The following is a 15,658-nucleotide window of genomic DNA, read 5'->3' on the forward strand; positions in this document are numbered from 1 at the left end:
ATAAAATACAGATCCAGCACAGCTTAATTATTAAGACTAAGGGTACCATCAGAACCTCACATATTGGAGAAGTTACGATCTTGCATGTGATTTTAAAGTTTGTATGGAATTTATCCTGTTGAAAGGGTTGATGTGTTCTCCATTGAAGAAAACATTCCTGGCTGTGTTACTGTCAGCTGTGGTGGTCCTAGGGTGACATGGATTTAATGAATCATAAATATGCTCAAAGACACCAAAAGTTTGGTATTCACTTAGGCCTCCTCTCTTGATACTCTAATCCTGCTAGCCAAGTCCCTTATCTTTATGCCAAGCATCCTTGAAAAGGCCTAATGAGAATGGAAATGAGTTCATTGCCCTTTACACGAACTCTTTGCTTGTCTGTCCCTGAGACACTCCTCTAGCCTTTGGTTTTAGACTTGGAGGAAAAAATTGCATCACATATTGATATGGCAGTAGGTGCCAAGCTTTACTGAACTAGCAGAGATTTTTTTTATTTAGTGGGTATGTACAGAAGCACAAGAAATTCCCCAGTCAAACCAAGGAATTGGTGGTGACTTACTGTAAGTTAGGGCAGCTTTAAAGGAAGGGTGGAAGGTATTTCATTTCCTTATTTTTGTAATAGCCCTTTCTGTTAGTAGCTTTTCTTGTTACCTTCGAACTCTCATTTCCTCTATTAACAAATTCCATCTTTTGCATCATTTGTATTTGTTTTGTCGTGTACTGGGTACGCTATCCCAACGTGCAGCAACACTGCTTTAGCAGTTAACAGCCATGAGCACTCTACGTATTTTCAACCCTTTTTTTTCCTCTCAGTCCAAAAATAACTGTATCCTTCCCCTTTCTATCATTCTTGCTGGTGTGCTGAACCTGGGCATCTGGTCTCTTCTCAGCCTTTAGAAAGAATTATTTTCACTGGAAAGAGGTATAAGGAGGGAGCTGTGTGGCACTGTGCGTGGGTTTCATTCACAGCTTTCATAATTTGGCCTGAGTTCTGGAGAGTGAGTAAATTGCTGTTTGTAGCACTTTTTATTTACTGATGGTCACTTTTATTACTTTAATGGACAGGGCTTTCAAAAGCACAGCATGCCATCCAGAATAAACTGCTTGTCAGGTAGAATGGTTTCAAATACTTTTTGAAGGAATGTTAAGGCTAAGTAAGCATGACCACTGGCTGCTTGGTTTCTGTGCAAGCAAACTGTCAAGCGGTGTGGTTGCGAGGTAGCTGTGGAGTGCCTCACAGTCAGCGAAACTCCTTTTGAGATATTATGCTGGTTTAAATCATCTAGGGATTTGCCAAGCAGAAGGTAAAGCAAAATATAAACACACAGCAAAAAATGCGTGTCCTAGATTGAAATAAATCTTTGTTGTTATCTAAGATAGTTCTGCTTGTTAAAATATCTTTATTGAGTTTTTATTGGTTTGAATTGGAAAATCTTTTTATGCTAAGCGATCAGTTTTTTCATTTATTTGTATTGTAAAATATTTTCTTTGCATCCCTAGGATGTATGTTTGTTGTTCTGCAAGTTAGCATTTGAAGCTCTAACTGTAAACCATTTGAAGTGAGCATTTACTACAGAAATTTCATGTGACAGCTCAATTAACTGTGGATTCTCGACCTTTAAAGTGCCGGAGCTAGAAACATTTAAGAACCAGCCATTGGATATAAAGTAATACACTTGTTGTTTTACTAGCTTGCATACATGGCAGTTTGAAGCAAAGTCCAAGGGTCACCAAAATCACGAAGTAAACTGAAGCAAGTCAATCTGAACTATGTATTTCAGAGCGTTGTACAAATGTGTCACACAGTATATATGTATGACTGAAGGCTACTGGGTTACATACAAGGTATTTTTATGCAAGGTGCGGATTACGATTTCTCTAAGAGCTTCTGTGATCTGGAACCTACAAGGTGGAAGTGTAATTCAGTGCAGTTACTGTACTGCCTAGTCTTAAACAAGCAAGTCTGTGTGTATGCAACCAAAGTATCAACCCACATGGACTTGTTGAGAACAGTGAAACCCTGAGCAGAAGACTGCTATCTCGGCAAGTCCCTTCCATCAGCTTAAAGAAGGCCACTGATGTCCTTGACCGAAGGGAGGATCGATGAAGCTGACCACCCGGCACCGTTGTTGGCTGAGTGGGTACCAAGGGCTTTAAGGGGGGTGATGGCATGTGGGAAGGACCAGGGAGATGTATGGGTGGAGGCAGTGGGCAGGGATTACTGACAGAGATGAAGTCTGGGTGGGACTGGGACTGCAGACAGCAAGTGTGGTCACAGCCAGTGGAAACAGTACCAAAATGTCAGGTCAGTCCCTCTCTGCTGAGCTGAGAAGCCTTGCATGGGTATGTAACCTGACTTCAGAGCAGTGAGTGATGCTTTACACCTTCATGTAAGCTCCTGTGCCAGGGTTGGTGTGTTTGCCCCAGGGTTTGAGGGACTAATCCCCACTGTGTCTGGGTCACAGGTCCCTTCTCTGGGTGCCTCAGCAGGGCAGCAGCAGCAGCCCAGACCCCGGCCTGGGTTGGCTGCCCTAGCATTTCTTGCAGCTGCTGGAGTCTGGGGCTGTCACAGCAGTGAGCACCAGGGAGACAACCCCTAAGATGACATGATAGTTTTTCAAGGTTGTTCGAGCCAGATCAGCTATGTGGGGCTTCAGGTTTTGCCAATAAATTGCTGTGCCTGGAGGTTTCAGTCATGCAGTAAGAGAGGCTTTGGGAAGCCAGATTACGATCTTCTCCCCTGGTCTGCAAGACCTTGGTCTGGAGGCATTCCTGCTGATTTCAGTGAAGCTATGTTGCAAGGGGTTGTCAGAGATGAGCAAGGGATTAGGAATCTGGCTCCCGGGATCCATGCAGGGCATTCCTACACCCCTTTGGATGATTCCAGCAGGTGGGATTGTGTGCTCTGTTCCCATGTGTGAGTGTACCCCTGGGACTGGTTTTGTTGATTGGGTTCCTGGGAGAAGCAGGGAGAGCTTTTGTTCCTGAAAATTTGGGAGCTTCACCTGAGAGGGCGAAGACTTGCCAGTTGTTTGTCATCTTTGCTCACGTGCATCGGCCTGTAAATTCTATTTTCAGAGCACAAACTAAACATGGCCAGGAGGAAGTGGGAAATCATGTAAACAACCATCCTGGGGGTACAGTGCCATACTTGTGTTCTGTGGCAGGGAGCTGCCTGCACCGCATTAGCTCTTCCATTCCCTACGGCTTGTACGTGTGAACACCACGGCCCTGGAGCTGGCGTCGTCTGGCAGCCCTGGGAGAGTCCTTGCTGGGAAGCAGCACTCACCTTTTCCTTCTCCTCCAGCCTCCCTACCACCCCCTGCCCAGTCCTGTGTGGAGTTCCCAGGGCCCTTCCTCAGCTCAGTCACCCTGTTTCTAGTGGAGATTTGAGCATCTCTGTGCCTTTCTTGTTTTTCTATCGGGAGCAGTCATGCTGCAATTGCAACGTGAGGGGAGTAGGGTCTTATCCTGCCAGATCCTGGAACTCCTTAAGGAACAAGTGTTGGGGAGCCCCTGGGAGGCCTCTCCCCCAGTACCTCTGGGCCTTAAACCGGCATATGGTGGATCTGTTTGTGATGCCTTTCTCCTCTCTCTCCCCTCTGCATTTTTAAAAATCTGACACAGGTTTGGGTGAGTGAGGTTTTTGCTTCTGCTTGAGGCACTTCCTCCAAGCAGTGAGGCACACATGTACTCTTTTTTTTTTTCCCCACATAAGTGGGTGGTTTATGATTCATAAATTAGCTAGAGCCTAGGCCTTTTGTCTATTGCCCTAATGATGTGTGAAGAGGATTTGGTGTCAGCCTTTCTTCCTGGCCTTCAAACAGGCAGGTTGCTGTGACAACATCATTGAGTCACATTTTCACTCTCTAGCTGTGGGTAGTCCATCCTTGCCTGGGGTAAAGTGCTGACCTCACACATAAATTGGGGTAACTGCTGAGAGAGTTAATGGCCTGCCCTCTGCAGACTAAAACTGTGAAAATACAAATACTGCCTCTTGCAGGATTCTGTCAGATGACTGCAATTTTTGGAGGATTTTGCGACCAGGACGAGTAAGCACAGAATGACCATCTTTGACGCAGAATGCCGATCTTTGACACGGGTGTCCCTGGGAGGGACAGCAAGCAAGCGCAGATGTCTGTCTACTGGGGAAGACGGGGAAGCTGCATGGGGCAAGTGGCATGGGGCATGAGGGTGTTTGGGCCTCTGAGGCCTTGTGCTGGACTGGCTACAACAACAATGTGGGTGAAGGATGTGCTGGATGGGGGAAGATGTGGAGGAAAACTGAGGTGCAGGAAGCTGGCGGGGGGGGGGGAATGCTTAACGAGCGAATTGTTCGTTTGTTTAAAATGATAACGGGTGAGCAAGAAAGTCTTTTGAAAGCCACCAGGCAGGCTGATTCCTCTCCTTGTTTTCTGATGTGAGAAACCTGTCATGTGGTGTGTAATGAACAACTATGTCTGTCTGCAGAAAAGACTGAGCATGGCAGTCAGAATCAATGTTGAAGGAAAGCATCTGCAGCACAGGGGAAAAAAATCATTCTCTGGTCATAGCATTAGTTATTATTATAGAAACCTTGAGCAACCCATGGTTAATAAAACCAGCTTGTCTCATTAGCCACACTTGAAAATTATATTTACAGAGGTTAGCAGAACTAAATATTTTTCTTTGTGGCTGGAGTGGCGTCATGAGAGACTCTGTCGTATACAACTCATTTTTACTGCATGAATTGCAACACGGCTTTGGCCTTGGTTCCCAAAGTTTTGTGTATAAATGAGGAGGGATTGGATCTTATTTTGCCCAAGTTGGTTCTAATGTGAAAATTGTGGGCTCTAGATTTAGAGCATAGCTCAAACATTTATGGTTCGAGTTAAATTTCCCAAGTGGCAACTGGAAATTCTTGCAAATATTGCCATGTAGCTTTTCTTCTGTTTGGTTTTGTTTCTGCTCTTTTATTTTGTGGGTAGAATTAGAAACTGAGAAGGCATATTCCCAATCTAGCGTGTTTATAGGCACAGTGTAGACACATTTTTCTTTAGAGAGCAAGACAAACTACTCAAAGATTCATATCTGTGAGTATTTCACATGGCTCTCCCATTCCCAGCACCTGCCCTGAGAGGACACGGGGTGTTTTTTGTTGTACCTTCCCAGACAGCTGTACAAAGGGACTTTTTTTTATGTGGATGTAGTGTGACTCTTACTTGGCAAGGAGAAAAGTAAGGAGTTAGTGTCACCTTGTGAGTATCTGATCCTTTAGATTCAAAGTTGAGTGGGTGGGTGTTGCTGCAGCGATGCCCCTGAAGTCATTATCAAAGTTGAATCCTGCCGTTATACACTGAAATGTGTGTAGGTCTCCTCCCGTACATGTCTCCCGCAACAGATGCCACGTTAGCAAATATTCACCTCAGGCAAAATAATTGTGAAAGAGGTTTGCCAGAGCCGGGGGGGCTGACCACAGATCTTGAGAAGATACTGTGAGCATTTATGAGGGAGCCCCCTTGCCCTGTTAGCACACACCCACTGGTGAGCACCTGTCTGATCCCTACACATAGGCCTAGTTTCAGCGTTTTGCAACACAAGTGTCTACTGATGTGCTGTGACAACATTCCTGCTTTGGATGATGATGTTGAATGCTCAGCCTTGTCTGGGCCCCAGCAAACACCTTACTGTAACTTTACTCTTAGCATTTAACAAACACCCTGGCTATTTTTCCTCTTTTCTGATTTTCAAAACCACATGTGGCTTCAATGTTAGAGCCTTTTGCAGGCAGTCTGCTTCTTCTAGAGATGGTCATCTTCTTTAGAATACTTTACTATGTATTAATACTCTTTTTCTATTTCATGCAATTTTACACGAGACCAGTCATTATTGGAACACTTTGTAGGATTAAGTGAAGCAATTAATATTTATTTTCCTCATAATATTTACATAACAGAATATATTTATTGAAATACCCTGTTTTGATATATTTTTTTTTTTATTGAAGCATTTTTAGTTTATAGACTCATTATTTTATACTGACATTGGAAAAAGCATATTATAAGCTGCTGCATTTTAGGTAGCCCTGCAAATAGAAAGCTGCTGCTGGTGATTCTGGAAATGAATGTGCTGCCACAACAGCAAAAACAGTGGGGCTGATCTACTCCACACCCTGTTTTATGCTCCTTCAAGCCGCACTATTTGCATTGGTACACTCGTACAGGAGCCTGCCTGAAAATAGATAGATACATTCTGTGTTGGTGTGACCAAGATGCAAACCTCAGCTTGTGCAGGGAAAGGAAACTGGTAGTATCAGCAGAGCTACATGGGGTTGAAATAGCTGTTGTTTTTGAATGGATTCAGGTTCTTCATGTTTTGAAACAAGAATTGTACTTTATAAAAGCAGCTTAGACTCTGTGAAGTTCCCTCTTAAACTGTCCTACCCCAGCTCCATTATAAATGCATCCCTTGTGTTTCTCACATGTTAAATTTAGCTTTATGTCCCTCAGTGGTTTAATTTTGCATACTTGCTTCATAAAATGTCTTCCCCTTTGTTATTTCCTGCTCCTCTGTTCTCTGTGGAGTTTGAAGGAGGCTGGCTCTATCAGTCGTGTTACTTTGCTCAAGAAGGAATCTGTTTTCATAGACAATGGAGAAATGGTGATTTAATTAGAATAGCTTCTACAAAGGAAGGGTTTCTTGCAAGCAACAGTATTTTCTTTCCCATTTTATATCCTTCATGGTCAAGGAAAGGTGGCTTTCCAGACTACTGTTGGATTAAGAGCTGAGGCAGTTGCATACAAACACTGTTTGATACCCTTTTATTACTTTTATTTTAATGCAGAGTACAGCCATTGAAACTCTACGACACTGAAATATCTGTGACACAGCCTCATGCACTGTAATTGTTCTAGCTGTAAAATGGATTGTCACTTCAGCCCAGAGTATTTTTCAAGTAAATTAATTTAGGTTGAACAAATGAAAATTTTTATTTTTAACATTTCATGAATTATAGGAAAAATGTTTTGCTGTTTCATTTTGAATCTATCACTTCAGGCAGATCTTGACCTTGTTACATTCAACAGGGATTTGGGGGGTCCGAAAGTGTAGAATCTGAGCCCTTTCCAGCTGTGGCAGTCCTCTCCTAATTCCCATTTTTAAAGGAACAAATAGATATTAAACCTAGTCAATTGATTTAAACCAGCTGGCAGAAGGGATTCATTACTGAGAAGATTTACTGTTGTAAATGCCTCTCTCAGGTCATGAATTGCATTTGAAGAAATGCTTTTTCCTTTCTCTCCTTTACCTATCAGGAGCAGTTCCGAACGGAGGAAGGAGAAATCAAGAGATGCAGCAAGATGCAGAAGAAGCAAGGAGACTGAAGTCTTCTATGAACTGGCACATGAGCTGCCCCTGCCCCACAACATCAGTTCCCACTTGGACAAGGCGTCCATAATGCGCCTGGCAATCAGTTTTCTGCGCACTCACAAGCTTCTGTCTTCAGGTAAGATCTAGCTAAAATAAGATGTCAATTGCCTCTAAAAGAAAACCTCTCAAAACTCTTGAATGTGGTTTATAAGCTTTTAAGAGTTTAATCAAAATTCAGATGTGTGTCTTAAGCTTCCATGCTGAAACAAGTAAATTTTGATTTGGCGTGGCAAGCATGTTTGTGCCAGCACATTCAAAAGGCAGCTGGGAAGTTCTGAGATCCAGTACTTTGTTTGAGAGGACTAATTGTGCTATATGCTGACAATGAACAGTAGGTAGATTGTTTATGGTGAGGTAGATTAAGACAGCTAAAGCAAACAACTTTTACATACTCAATGTGAGTGGATTCTATGTAATCAGAATCTTGCTCATGTTGGACTAGTAGGGAATGTGAAGCAGCATCATTTTCATGGCCTGTGAAAATGGTTAAAATTCACATATTCTTATTTCCACCTATATTTGAATAAGCACTTTGGTGGAAAACTGTGGTTTGAGTAGCCTGTAAGATCAATAAAAACAACTGATATTTCTGGGGGAACTTTCACATGGTGACCAGTAAGTGACAAGAATACGTTCACAAAACAATGCCTGCATTGTTTGTGAAAGGTAAACCCAAAATTTCATCTTTTCCTTCTTTAATGGCAATACTCCCAATAAGGTAATGATTCCACTTCCTCTCTTTAGGAATATTGAGTCATACCATAACAATTACTTTAATAAATGTTATTAGGAAGTATCTAATTTTGTGGATGAGTATGCTGCTGGTTTGTTGTTGCTTAGTCTGAAAGATACAACAAATTCAATTCTGTTTCTGTGTGCTTTGTAATTTTAGTAGCTTTTCTGGCTTCTGCTAAGACTGTTGTATAAAATGTAGGTATGATTTTAATCTTACCTTATAGAATGTCATTTAGCATTTGCTCCTGTGAAAAGTTTATTTGCTGAACAGTCTTTGGAAATCCTCTCTAATTTCATCATGTAATTAATACTTGAAGAAGATGCATAAATAGCTGAGTGTTCTTAAATATGCCATACACCAAGCCAATTTGTTAGTAACTTTCTCCTAAAAACACAGCTTCAGCTTTTCAAGTATTTATATGGCATGAAGTAGAGACTGGCACAGTGCAGGAAAAGCAAACTTCGGAAGGGCCATAAGATAATATGAAAAATGTGTATGTGTGTGAAACTTGACATGAGAGAATTTCATGCTGTCATCATCAGAAAAGTACGTTTGCTTACCTGGGAACTGCTAAGATTAAAGTGAACTTTTCAAATACACGTACATTTCTTGATGAGAAAAAAATCTACAGATAAAACATTTGTTTTAGTGCTTCTGTAGTGTTAAGGCTTAGGCTCATATCATTTGATAGTGATGACAACTCAATATATATGTATAATATTCATATATACACGTATGATTTTCCTGTGATGGTGTTTGAAAAACAATGTGATTCGTGTAACTGATGGACATTTTCCTGAAGTACCACCAGTACCCAGTGGTTAGAAAGGAATTTGGGAATGAAATGTTACAGTAGCAACAGGCTGTGATTTCATATTTTGGGCTTTCTCTGTGTTAGTTATTTGTATAACCTTAAATCTGATGCACTTCCCCAGTCTAAATATTAACTCGGAGTAAGTCCTCTCATCAAAATTTCTGTTGTTGATGAAATGCATTTTGTCCATGGCTGCATCCTTTAGATACGGGAGATGTAGAGAAGGTTTTCAAAATCTTCAATGCTTCTGTTCTGAGAAACTGAACTTAAGGTACTTTAAGGGGACTGACTTGCTGGAAGAGTTGGGTATTATTTTCTGATAGTGAGAAAGAGTTGAAATGAAAGAACTCAAGCCAGAAATTTATATTCTGTGATTTATATCGTTCTGATTATAGATAACATTTTAATTAGATTTTATATCTTTGTGGGCTTCTCAATAATGACTGTCTTTATAAGGACACACTGGAGCACTGCCCGATTTAATTCAAAGCACTAGGTTTTCAATACAGCTCTAGGCTCACAGATGAAGAGGTTTGCTGCCCATCACATTTTTATGAGAATGTGGAGCAAAATGGAAACTGGATTTGTGGTGTGTGTCCATCCCCCATTCTTGCTTTTGCTCTGCACCCTTTCTGAGCCCCAAGCAAAGCTGTCCCCATTTCACATGCATGTTTAGCAGGCTGGAATTTGGCCATCAATTCAGTATTGCATTTGAGGAGCCCGATTTGACTGACAGGGAGCACAGGGTTACTGTGTCATCTCTGACAGGTGAGCTGGGAAATGGGGAAGTAGAGGACTGCACTGTGCATGAAAAGCAAATGCTTGCCCCAGTCCACAGACCCCCCCTCTTTGCTTTGTGTTATCTTCGTGGAAATAGTTTTGATTATTTGGACTAGATGCTCAGTGTAAACGGGAGTTAAGTGGGAGTATTTTTTCTGTCGCTAATTAGGACATTAAAATAACATTTACTGCATTTTTATATATATATATACACACAATGTCACTAAAATAAGTTTGCAATGTGGCTTGAAAAATGCTTCAAAAGATACTAGAGGAAAAAACTACTGCTTGATTAGCATTTTTCTTACTTATTATTTATTCTATGAATACCTACCGGTACACTAGATTTTACTTCATGTTACTGTTTGTGGGCACAATTCTCAAACGTGGACACATCTTGTCGTTCCGCAGCAGTTTTCCCTGGAGCAGAGAGCACCAGGCCCTTCCCAGGACTGCATCCTTGTCTTTCTGCAAGCTGATGCTCCAGGTGGGATTTCAGAAATGCCTGTAGGCAACGTGCCAGCCTCAGTCCGCTGGCATTGAGCGTCTCATGCCCCTTCCTATTATTCCCTGTCTCTTGGAATAGGGCTTTTCACTTGTGTAACTTGGGCTGTTTCACTAGCTGTGTCTGCATAATGATTATTTATCTGTCTGGAAGACAAGACCTAGGGAAATCTATGCCCACATTCTTCCAGCAGGTGAATGGCGGAGCCCATGAATCGGAGACCACATTGAGAGCTCTCCCGCTACGTGCCTCTGAAAATCCCAGCTCCTGGATTGCACGGTGCATGTCTCCTGCAGGCGTTGCAGGACCAAAGCTTGGCTCTTGTGTCTGATCGTAATAGGAAATAGCTGGTTGTATATCTCAGAGTTCAAAAGGGTAAAAAAATACCAGGTTTTCTTTATAAAAGTTGCTGCTTTACTTAGTAACACGTTTCCCTTTGATTTTCACAGTAGGCAATTCTGTGTGGGAATGTTCGAGAGGAAGCCTTTAACATTTAGAAATGCAGGCTATTCGTCTGACGGCCTGATTGAGATTAGTATCACAGGAAGCAAACTGAAACAATAGCTTTATAATACTGTTTCCATGTTGTGCACAGAACAGTACACAGTATAATTGGAATGCTAAGTAGAAATATCATTTAATTATGATCATCTTAAATATTTTTCAAGATGTCTCCTAATTCTGTTGGCATAATACATTTTGCCATCGTCACATTCAAATGTTTGGGATAAATTTAGACCTGATCTTTGTTCATTTCAAGTAAAGGTTTTGATCACATAAAGTCGCTGCTGAAAATAAACTATGGTTATCCGTAGTGGAGCTTTTGGATTTGGGACCTTATGTCCTTTAGTGTGGTCAGAAAAACTGATAGCAGTGCTTGTCCCCTGCTATTCTCTCGTATAGCTAGTAAATCAGTCTAATGCTTTGGGAGAGGTTAATAGATGGTAAAAAATGCTATGTTAACACCTGACATCGTGATAGTTGCTAAGGCTGTCTTAGCTGGTCTCTTTTTGTCTGAATAGGAGGAAAATAATCCACTTTAAGAAGACTGTTTGGGCATTAGCAGGCGGTGCCAATAATTTTAAGCGTTTATTTGGATCACGCTGATGCCGAAGACATTACAGGAACCGGAACTCTTTGGTACCAGTGAGTTCTGTGTGCCACGACTACAAGCTTTTTAGTCAGGCTGATCAGGCAAACACAATTTCATCAGTTTGCTTTAATCCCATCCCAATTGTGTGGCCAACCGGGTGTCTTTTCTGTGTGGAGATCCAGCAAAGGAAACTGGATGGGAGTTGCTCCTGGGCAGGCAGACAGCAGGAGAAATGGGGAGGGAACAGGGAAGCAGACGGGAAGTTGTTTGGGAGAAGGGAGGCCACGAGGAAGCCAGTGTGAAGTTGTTTCAAGGGAGGGAGACAACAGAGCCGGAAAGCCAGCAGGGAGCAGAAGGGAAAAAATAGTTTTTTCTCTGGGCTTTTAAGGGAGAGGACAAACCGTAGGGAGAAGTGATGTGGGCATTGTTTTTGAATGTCTGGACACACTGCGTGTCATCTCAGACCATTGTGGCATAAAACAGTGCTTTAAAAATAGCATGTCTACTTGGTTTGCTTTTATTAAATTGGAAAAACAGTTTTGAGCCAACCATGCTGCTAGGAATTAGAGTGGAGCTGGATGCTGAGTGCTTCAAATGCTTGAAAGGATGTCTCTTTTCTGGGAAGGTGCACCAGAAGTTCCCAAAGGGAGCCTGGTCTGATGGGGTCCTGTGTCCCACCATTCAACACCAACGACTACAACACTTGAAGCAGCTTCATGGGAGCAGCATCTGAATGATTTGGCTAGATACAAACTTTGCAATCAAAATAACACTAACAAAAAGTGTTTTCTTTATCAAAGTTGCTTGTGCACTTGGAGATAAGAGCCCTTCAGGAAGCTTCAAGCTTAAGAGTAGCTTTTTCTTGATGTATCTAAATTGAAAGCTTTTATTGAACACATTGAAAATGTCCCCTTGAACAGGATATACTGCCCTGTCAAGAAAGAAAAAAAAAATGAATCAGTCTCTTTCCTTTGATGCCAAACAAGAAACCAGGAAGAGACGTCTGTCTCAAAGCTGTTCTCTCTGATGCAGGATGAAGCTGCTGTTAGATCTTCCCTAACTTGTGCCTATGGACATCAGGCAGTTTTTACAACCCTCCTCAGGAGTGGCAGCTGTAGCCTGGTGTCCATTATGGACAATAACCAAGAAATTTTCTGGTACTTTTAGGATCTGGGATTAGAGACAAAGCCATGGAAATTCTGTGGAGGTGACAATGTGACCTCCAGTAAAAAGCTTTTTTGTCACTCTCTACCTCTGAACTGACCAGAAAGGCCCCTTAGAGTTAGATCAAAGGTGTTGAGAGGAGTAGAGACTGTTTTCTAGGAGGCTGTTTGTACCTGAGCAATTATTTCTTGTAGGGAGAGCCTGACTTTTTGAGACTTCAGACTTGTTCCAAGAGGTTGGACTGAAGGAAATGAGCAAGCATCTACGGAAAAAGTGTTCTTAAACTTGGGAACAGCGCACATCCTGACAGTGGGAATTAATCAAAGCTTGTTTACAAGAGCTATTTTTAGCATAAAAGGTTATCATAAACACTGCAATAAGCATTTGCCATTACAGTTCAAAGTTTCTTGTTGATGAATAAGTTGTACTTTGGTGGTTTTCAAATTTTTCTAAATGGAGCTGATTAAAAAAAGTGTTTATCAAAACTTGATGAAGGCTGAGACATGGATTGAAAAATACTTTGTCAAAATTTGATGCGGACCAAGAAACACTGCCTTGGGTCAGTATGAACAGTGGATGACCCATCAAACTGGGGCATGGGACGTGGTTGCTGTGTTCCTGGTTCTGCTATAGCTCTGACAGTCACCTCAGGGAGACAACTGCACTTTTTCGTGGCTCTCTGATGTGTTTCAAAATCTCTCGATTTCAGCTAGGCAGGGATTCTCCCTCCTTTATAGGCTTCCCAGGGCTACATGAGCACAGTCTTGGCTGGGATCCATAGATGTAACTGTAATATGAACAATAATATTACAGTATTCATTCTGCTGAATGTGCTATTAATTTATAGGTAAACTGGCATGTTTGCAGTCCAGTCTCCCTGCTGTACTATTATGGTACCTGAAGTGAGGTACTTCCATTGGTAGAGATGGAAAAGATGCAGGAAAAACACCTCCTTATTTCAAAGTTTAGTTAGCAGCTATATTGAAAAGCAGTGCTGATGATCAAACCTCTACCTAAAAGTCAGGGTAAACTGAGTCCATGGTTACCTTTCCTTAAGACCCGGAATATTCTGGCAAGTCCACATGGAGTGCTACTGCCTGGATAAAGTGACCTCAGACCTACTGGAAACTAAGTTCTGGCCCCACCTCCTCATGCCAATCTCCTGCTTCCATTCGGGCCTGGCTTTCTCAAATGTTTTCCATCTGAACCTGAAATTTCTTTTGTTAAAGTGAAAGACAATAGGGATTTCTGGGAGCAGCTTGCAGTAGCAATTATTTTATTTGTTTTTCTTCTGCAAAATAGATTCTTTCTAACGCAAAATGGATTTCTGCTAGTAGCAGTAACTGAATTGCTTCTGATGTATCAGTCTCCTGATGTGTATATATCCTCTGTGTATTAGTAGCTAGTGATTTTCACAGGAGAAAAGGGAACAAGCTATAATGCTGTAACTGCAACCATATGAGGGACTGTTATTTATTATTTATATTACTATAATTTATATTCAGTTACCTGATACGGGGCATACTAGGGCCACTGCAGTGATGCCCAGCATATTTATTGCTGTTGGACTAAGGATCTTCAGGTAGTAATATGCTTCAGGGATTTAGCACAGATGACACCTTCTGAGACTGTATGTTTGCAACTACCACAAAGAACCTGGACACAGCAGAAGACACGAGCACCTCTGGTGCAGCCCCCAGTGCCTGGTTTTCCCTGGACAGGCTGCTGGGGATGCCCAGGCAAGGAAGAGATGGTGGCAGAAGCTCAGTGGCCTCTGGAGGTACTTGTCACCTGCCTGATGGTGCCCATGGTTTCACCACTCCGTCTTTAAGAAGTGAGCATCCCCCTTTAAACAGCCCCAGAAACCCGTGTCTGCCAGCTCCCCTTGCCTGCTGTGGCCAAGGCTGCTAAGGGAGAAGGGAGGGCATACGGTGGGGTTGTTTGAGTTATCAGGGAAGCTGGAGGATGTCTGCAAAACACCTTGGTCATGCTTTTGGGTTACATGAGCGGGGGCGCACAGCAGCACAGACTCTCTTCCCGCCTCCCTCCCTCACAGACGCCTGCAGCTGGACGAAGGTAATTTTAATAAAAAAGTTGAACCCTGATCCCACAAACCCTGTAACCACGTGCTTTAAAGCTGACTATATCTTTAAGTGCTGTGTTCAGCTAGGACATGAAGGGTTTGGACCTGCAGCCCTGGTGTGAGTGATCCTATGTACTCTCTGTGTGTTTGGATAAGTAATATAATTTATATACATGGAAAAGCAAACTTAATCATCTGATAATACAAGTAAAGTGTTTGTCTTTCACTGTTGGAGGCATTTAAGAATACAAGTGCTTTGAATAGCCTTCCTGCCTTTCAATAGTCATGTTTTGTTAATGCAAACTTAATGAGCTGGGAAAAAAAAATGGAAAGGAGGGTCTGGGGTTAGAGCTGAAAAGTCATTTTTTTCTCTGAACCCACACTTGGCTGATTGTCTTGGGCTATAGCCATGATCCCTGCTGAATAAACCATTTGTTTGCTTCCGGAAAAGTAAAAAAAGACCCTTGACATTCTTTACACAGCAGAAACAAGCTTGGGAGCAGATGGTCACTTACCTTTTTTTTTTTTTTCTTCCCTAAATGTCATTATGGTCAAAGTGCATACTATTCAAATATATTATTGTGTATTTTCCGTATTTTAAACGCTAGTGCTGATGTAATTTCCTGAAATCGGTTGCTTTGTGCTGGGGAGGAACTGGCCCCTGCATGCACAGTTAGAATTGCAGTGCAGGGACACAAAACGATAAATCCCCAGCCTGCGCCAGCCAGCCCCAGAGAGCATCTTCTCTTCCCTGATACCAAATGGTTGTGCTGAGAAGCAAAGGCTGGTAAACCAGGTGCTCCCAATGGCTCTGGGGCAGAGTTCATTTGTATCATTGTTTGCAGGACAGGTAGCGGGCTGCTGCCAGGGATGGGTGTTGAGGAGCAGGAGGAGGATGCAGAAGCAGTAGAAGCATCATTTTTGTCACCACTCATCTGTTCCAAACAGCAGCTTGGTGGGCTCTGCATTGCAAATGCTCATCTCTCTACATCTGCTCGCTGTCCATCCTCAGGCACTAGCAGCTGCAGTTGTAGGAGGTATATAGATCGAACTCTTCCTTTAATCGTAACTCATTA

The 15,658-nt window shown here is 42.3% G+C and overlaps 1 protein-coding gene across 5 annotated transcripts in view; it reads left to right on the forward strand.

Moving 5' to 3' along the window:
- The window catches only part of EPAS1 (endothelial PAS domain protein 1), a 78,082-nt gene that overhangs the window by 35,023 nt on the left and 27,401 nt on the right, over positions 1-15,658 (forward strand). The window contains exons 1-2 of one of the 5 annotated variants that reach the window (XM_071806093.1): positions 1,818-2,137; positions 7,293-7,483. In XM_071806093.1, coding sequence (XP_071662194.1) covers positions 2,079-2,137; positions 7,293-7,483 — 250 coding nt within the window. In that variant the 5' untranslated portion in view covers positions 1,818-2,078. Of the gene's footprint in view, positions 1-1,817; positions 2,138-7,292; positions 7,484-15,658 lie in introns of those variants that run through there. The other 4 variants (XM_071806092.1, XM_071806095.1, XM_071806094.1 and 1 more) reach the window with 4 other exon arrangements.

Source organism: Patagioenas fasciata, chromosome 3 (genome assembly GCF_037038585.1).
Source record: "Patagioenas fasciata isolate bPatFas1 chromosome 3, bPatFas1.hap1, whole genome shotgun sequence".
Taxonomy (NCBI): Eukaryota; Metazoa; Chordata; class Aves; order Columbiformes; family Columbidae; genus Patagioenas; species Patagioenas fasciata.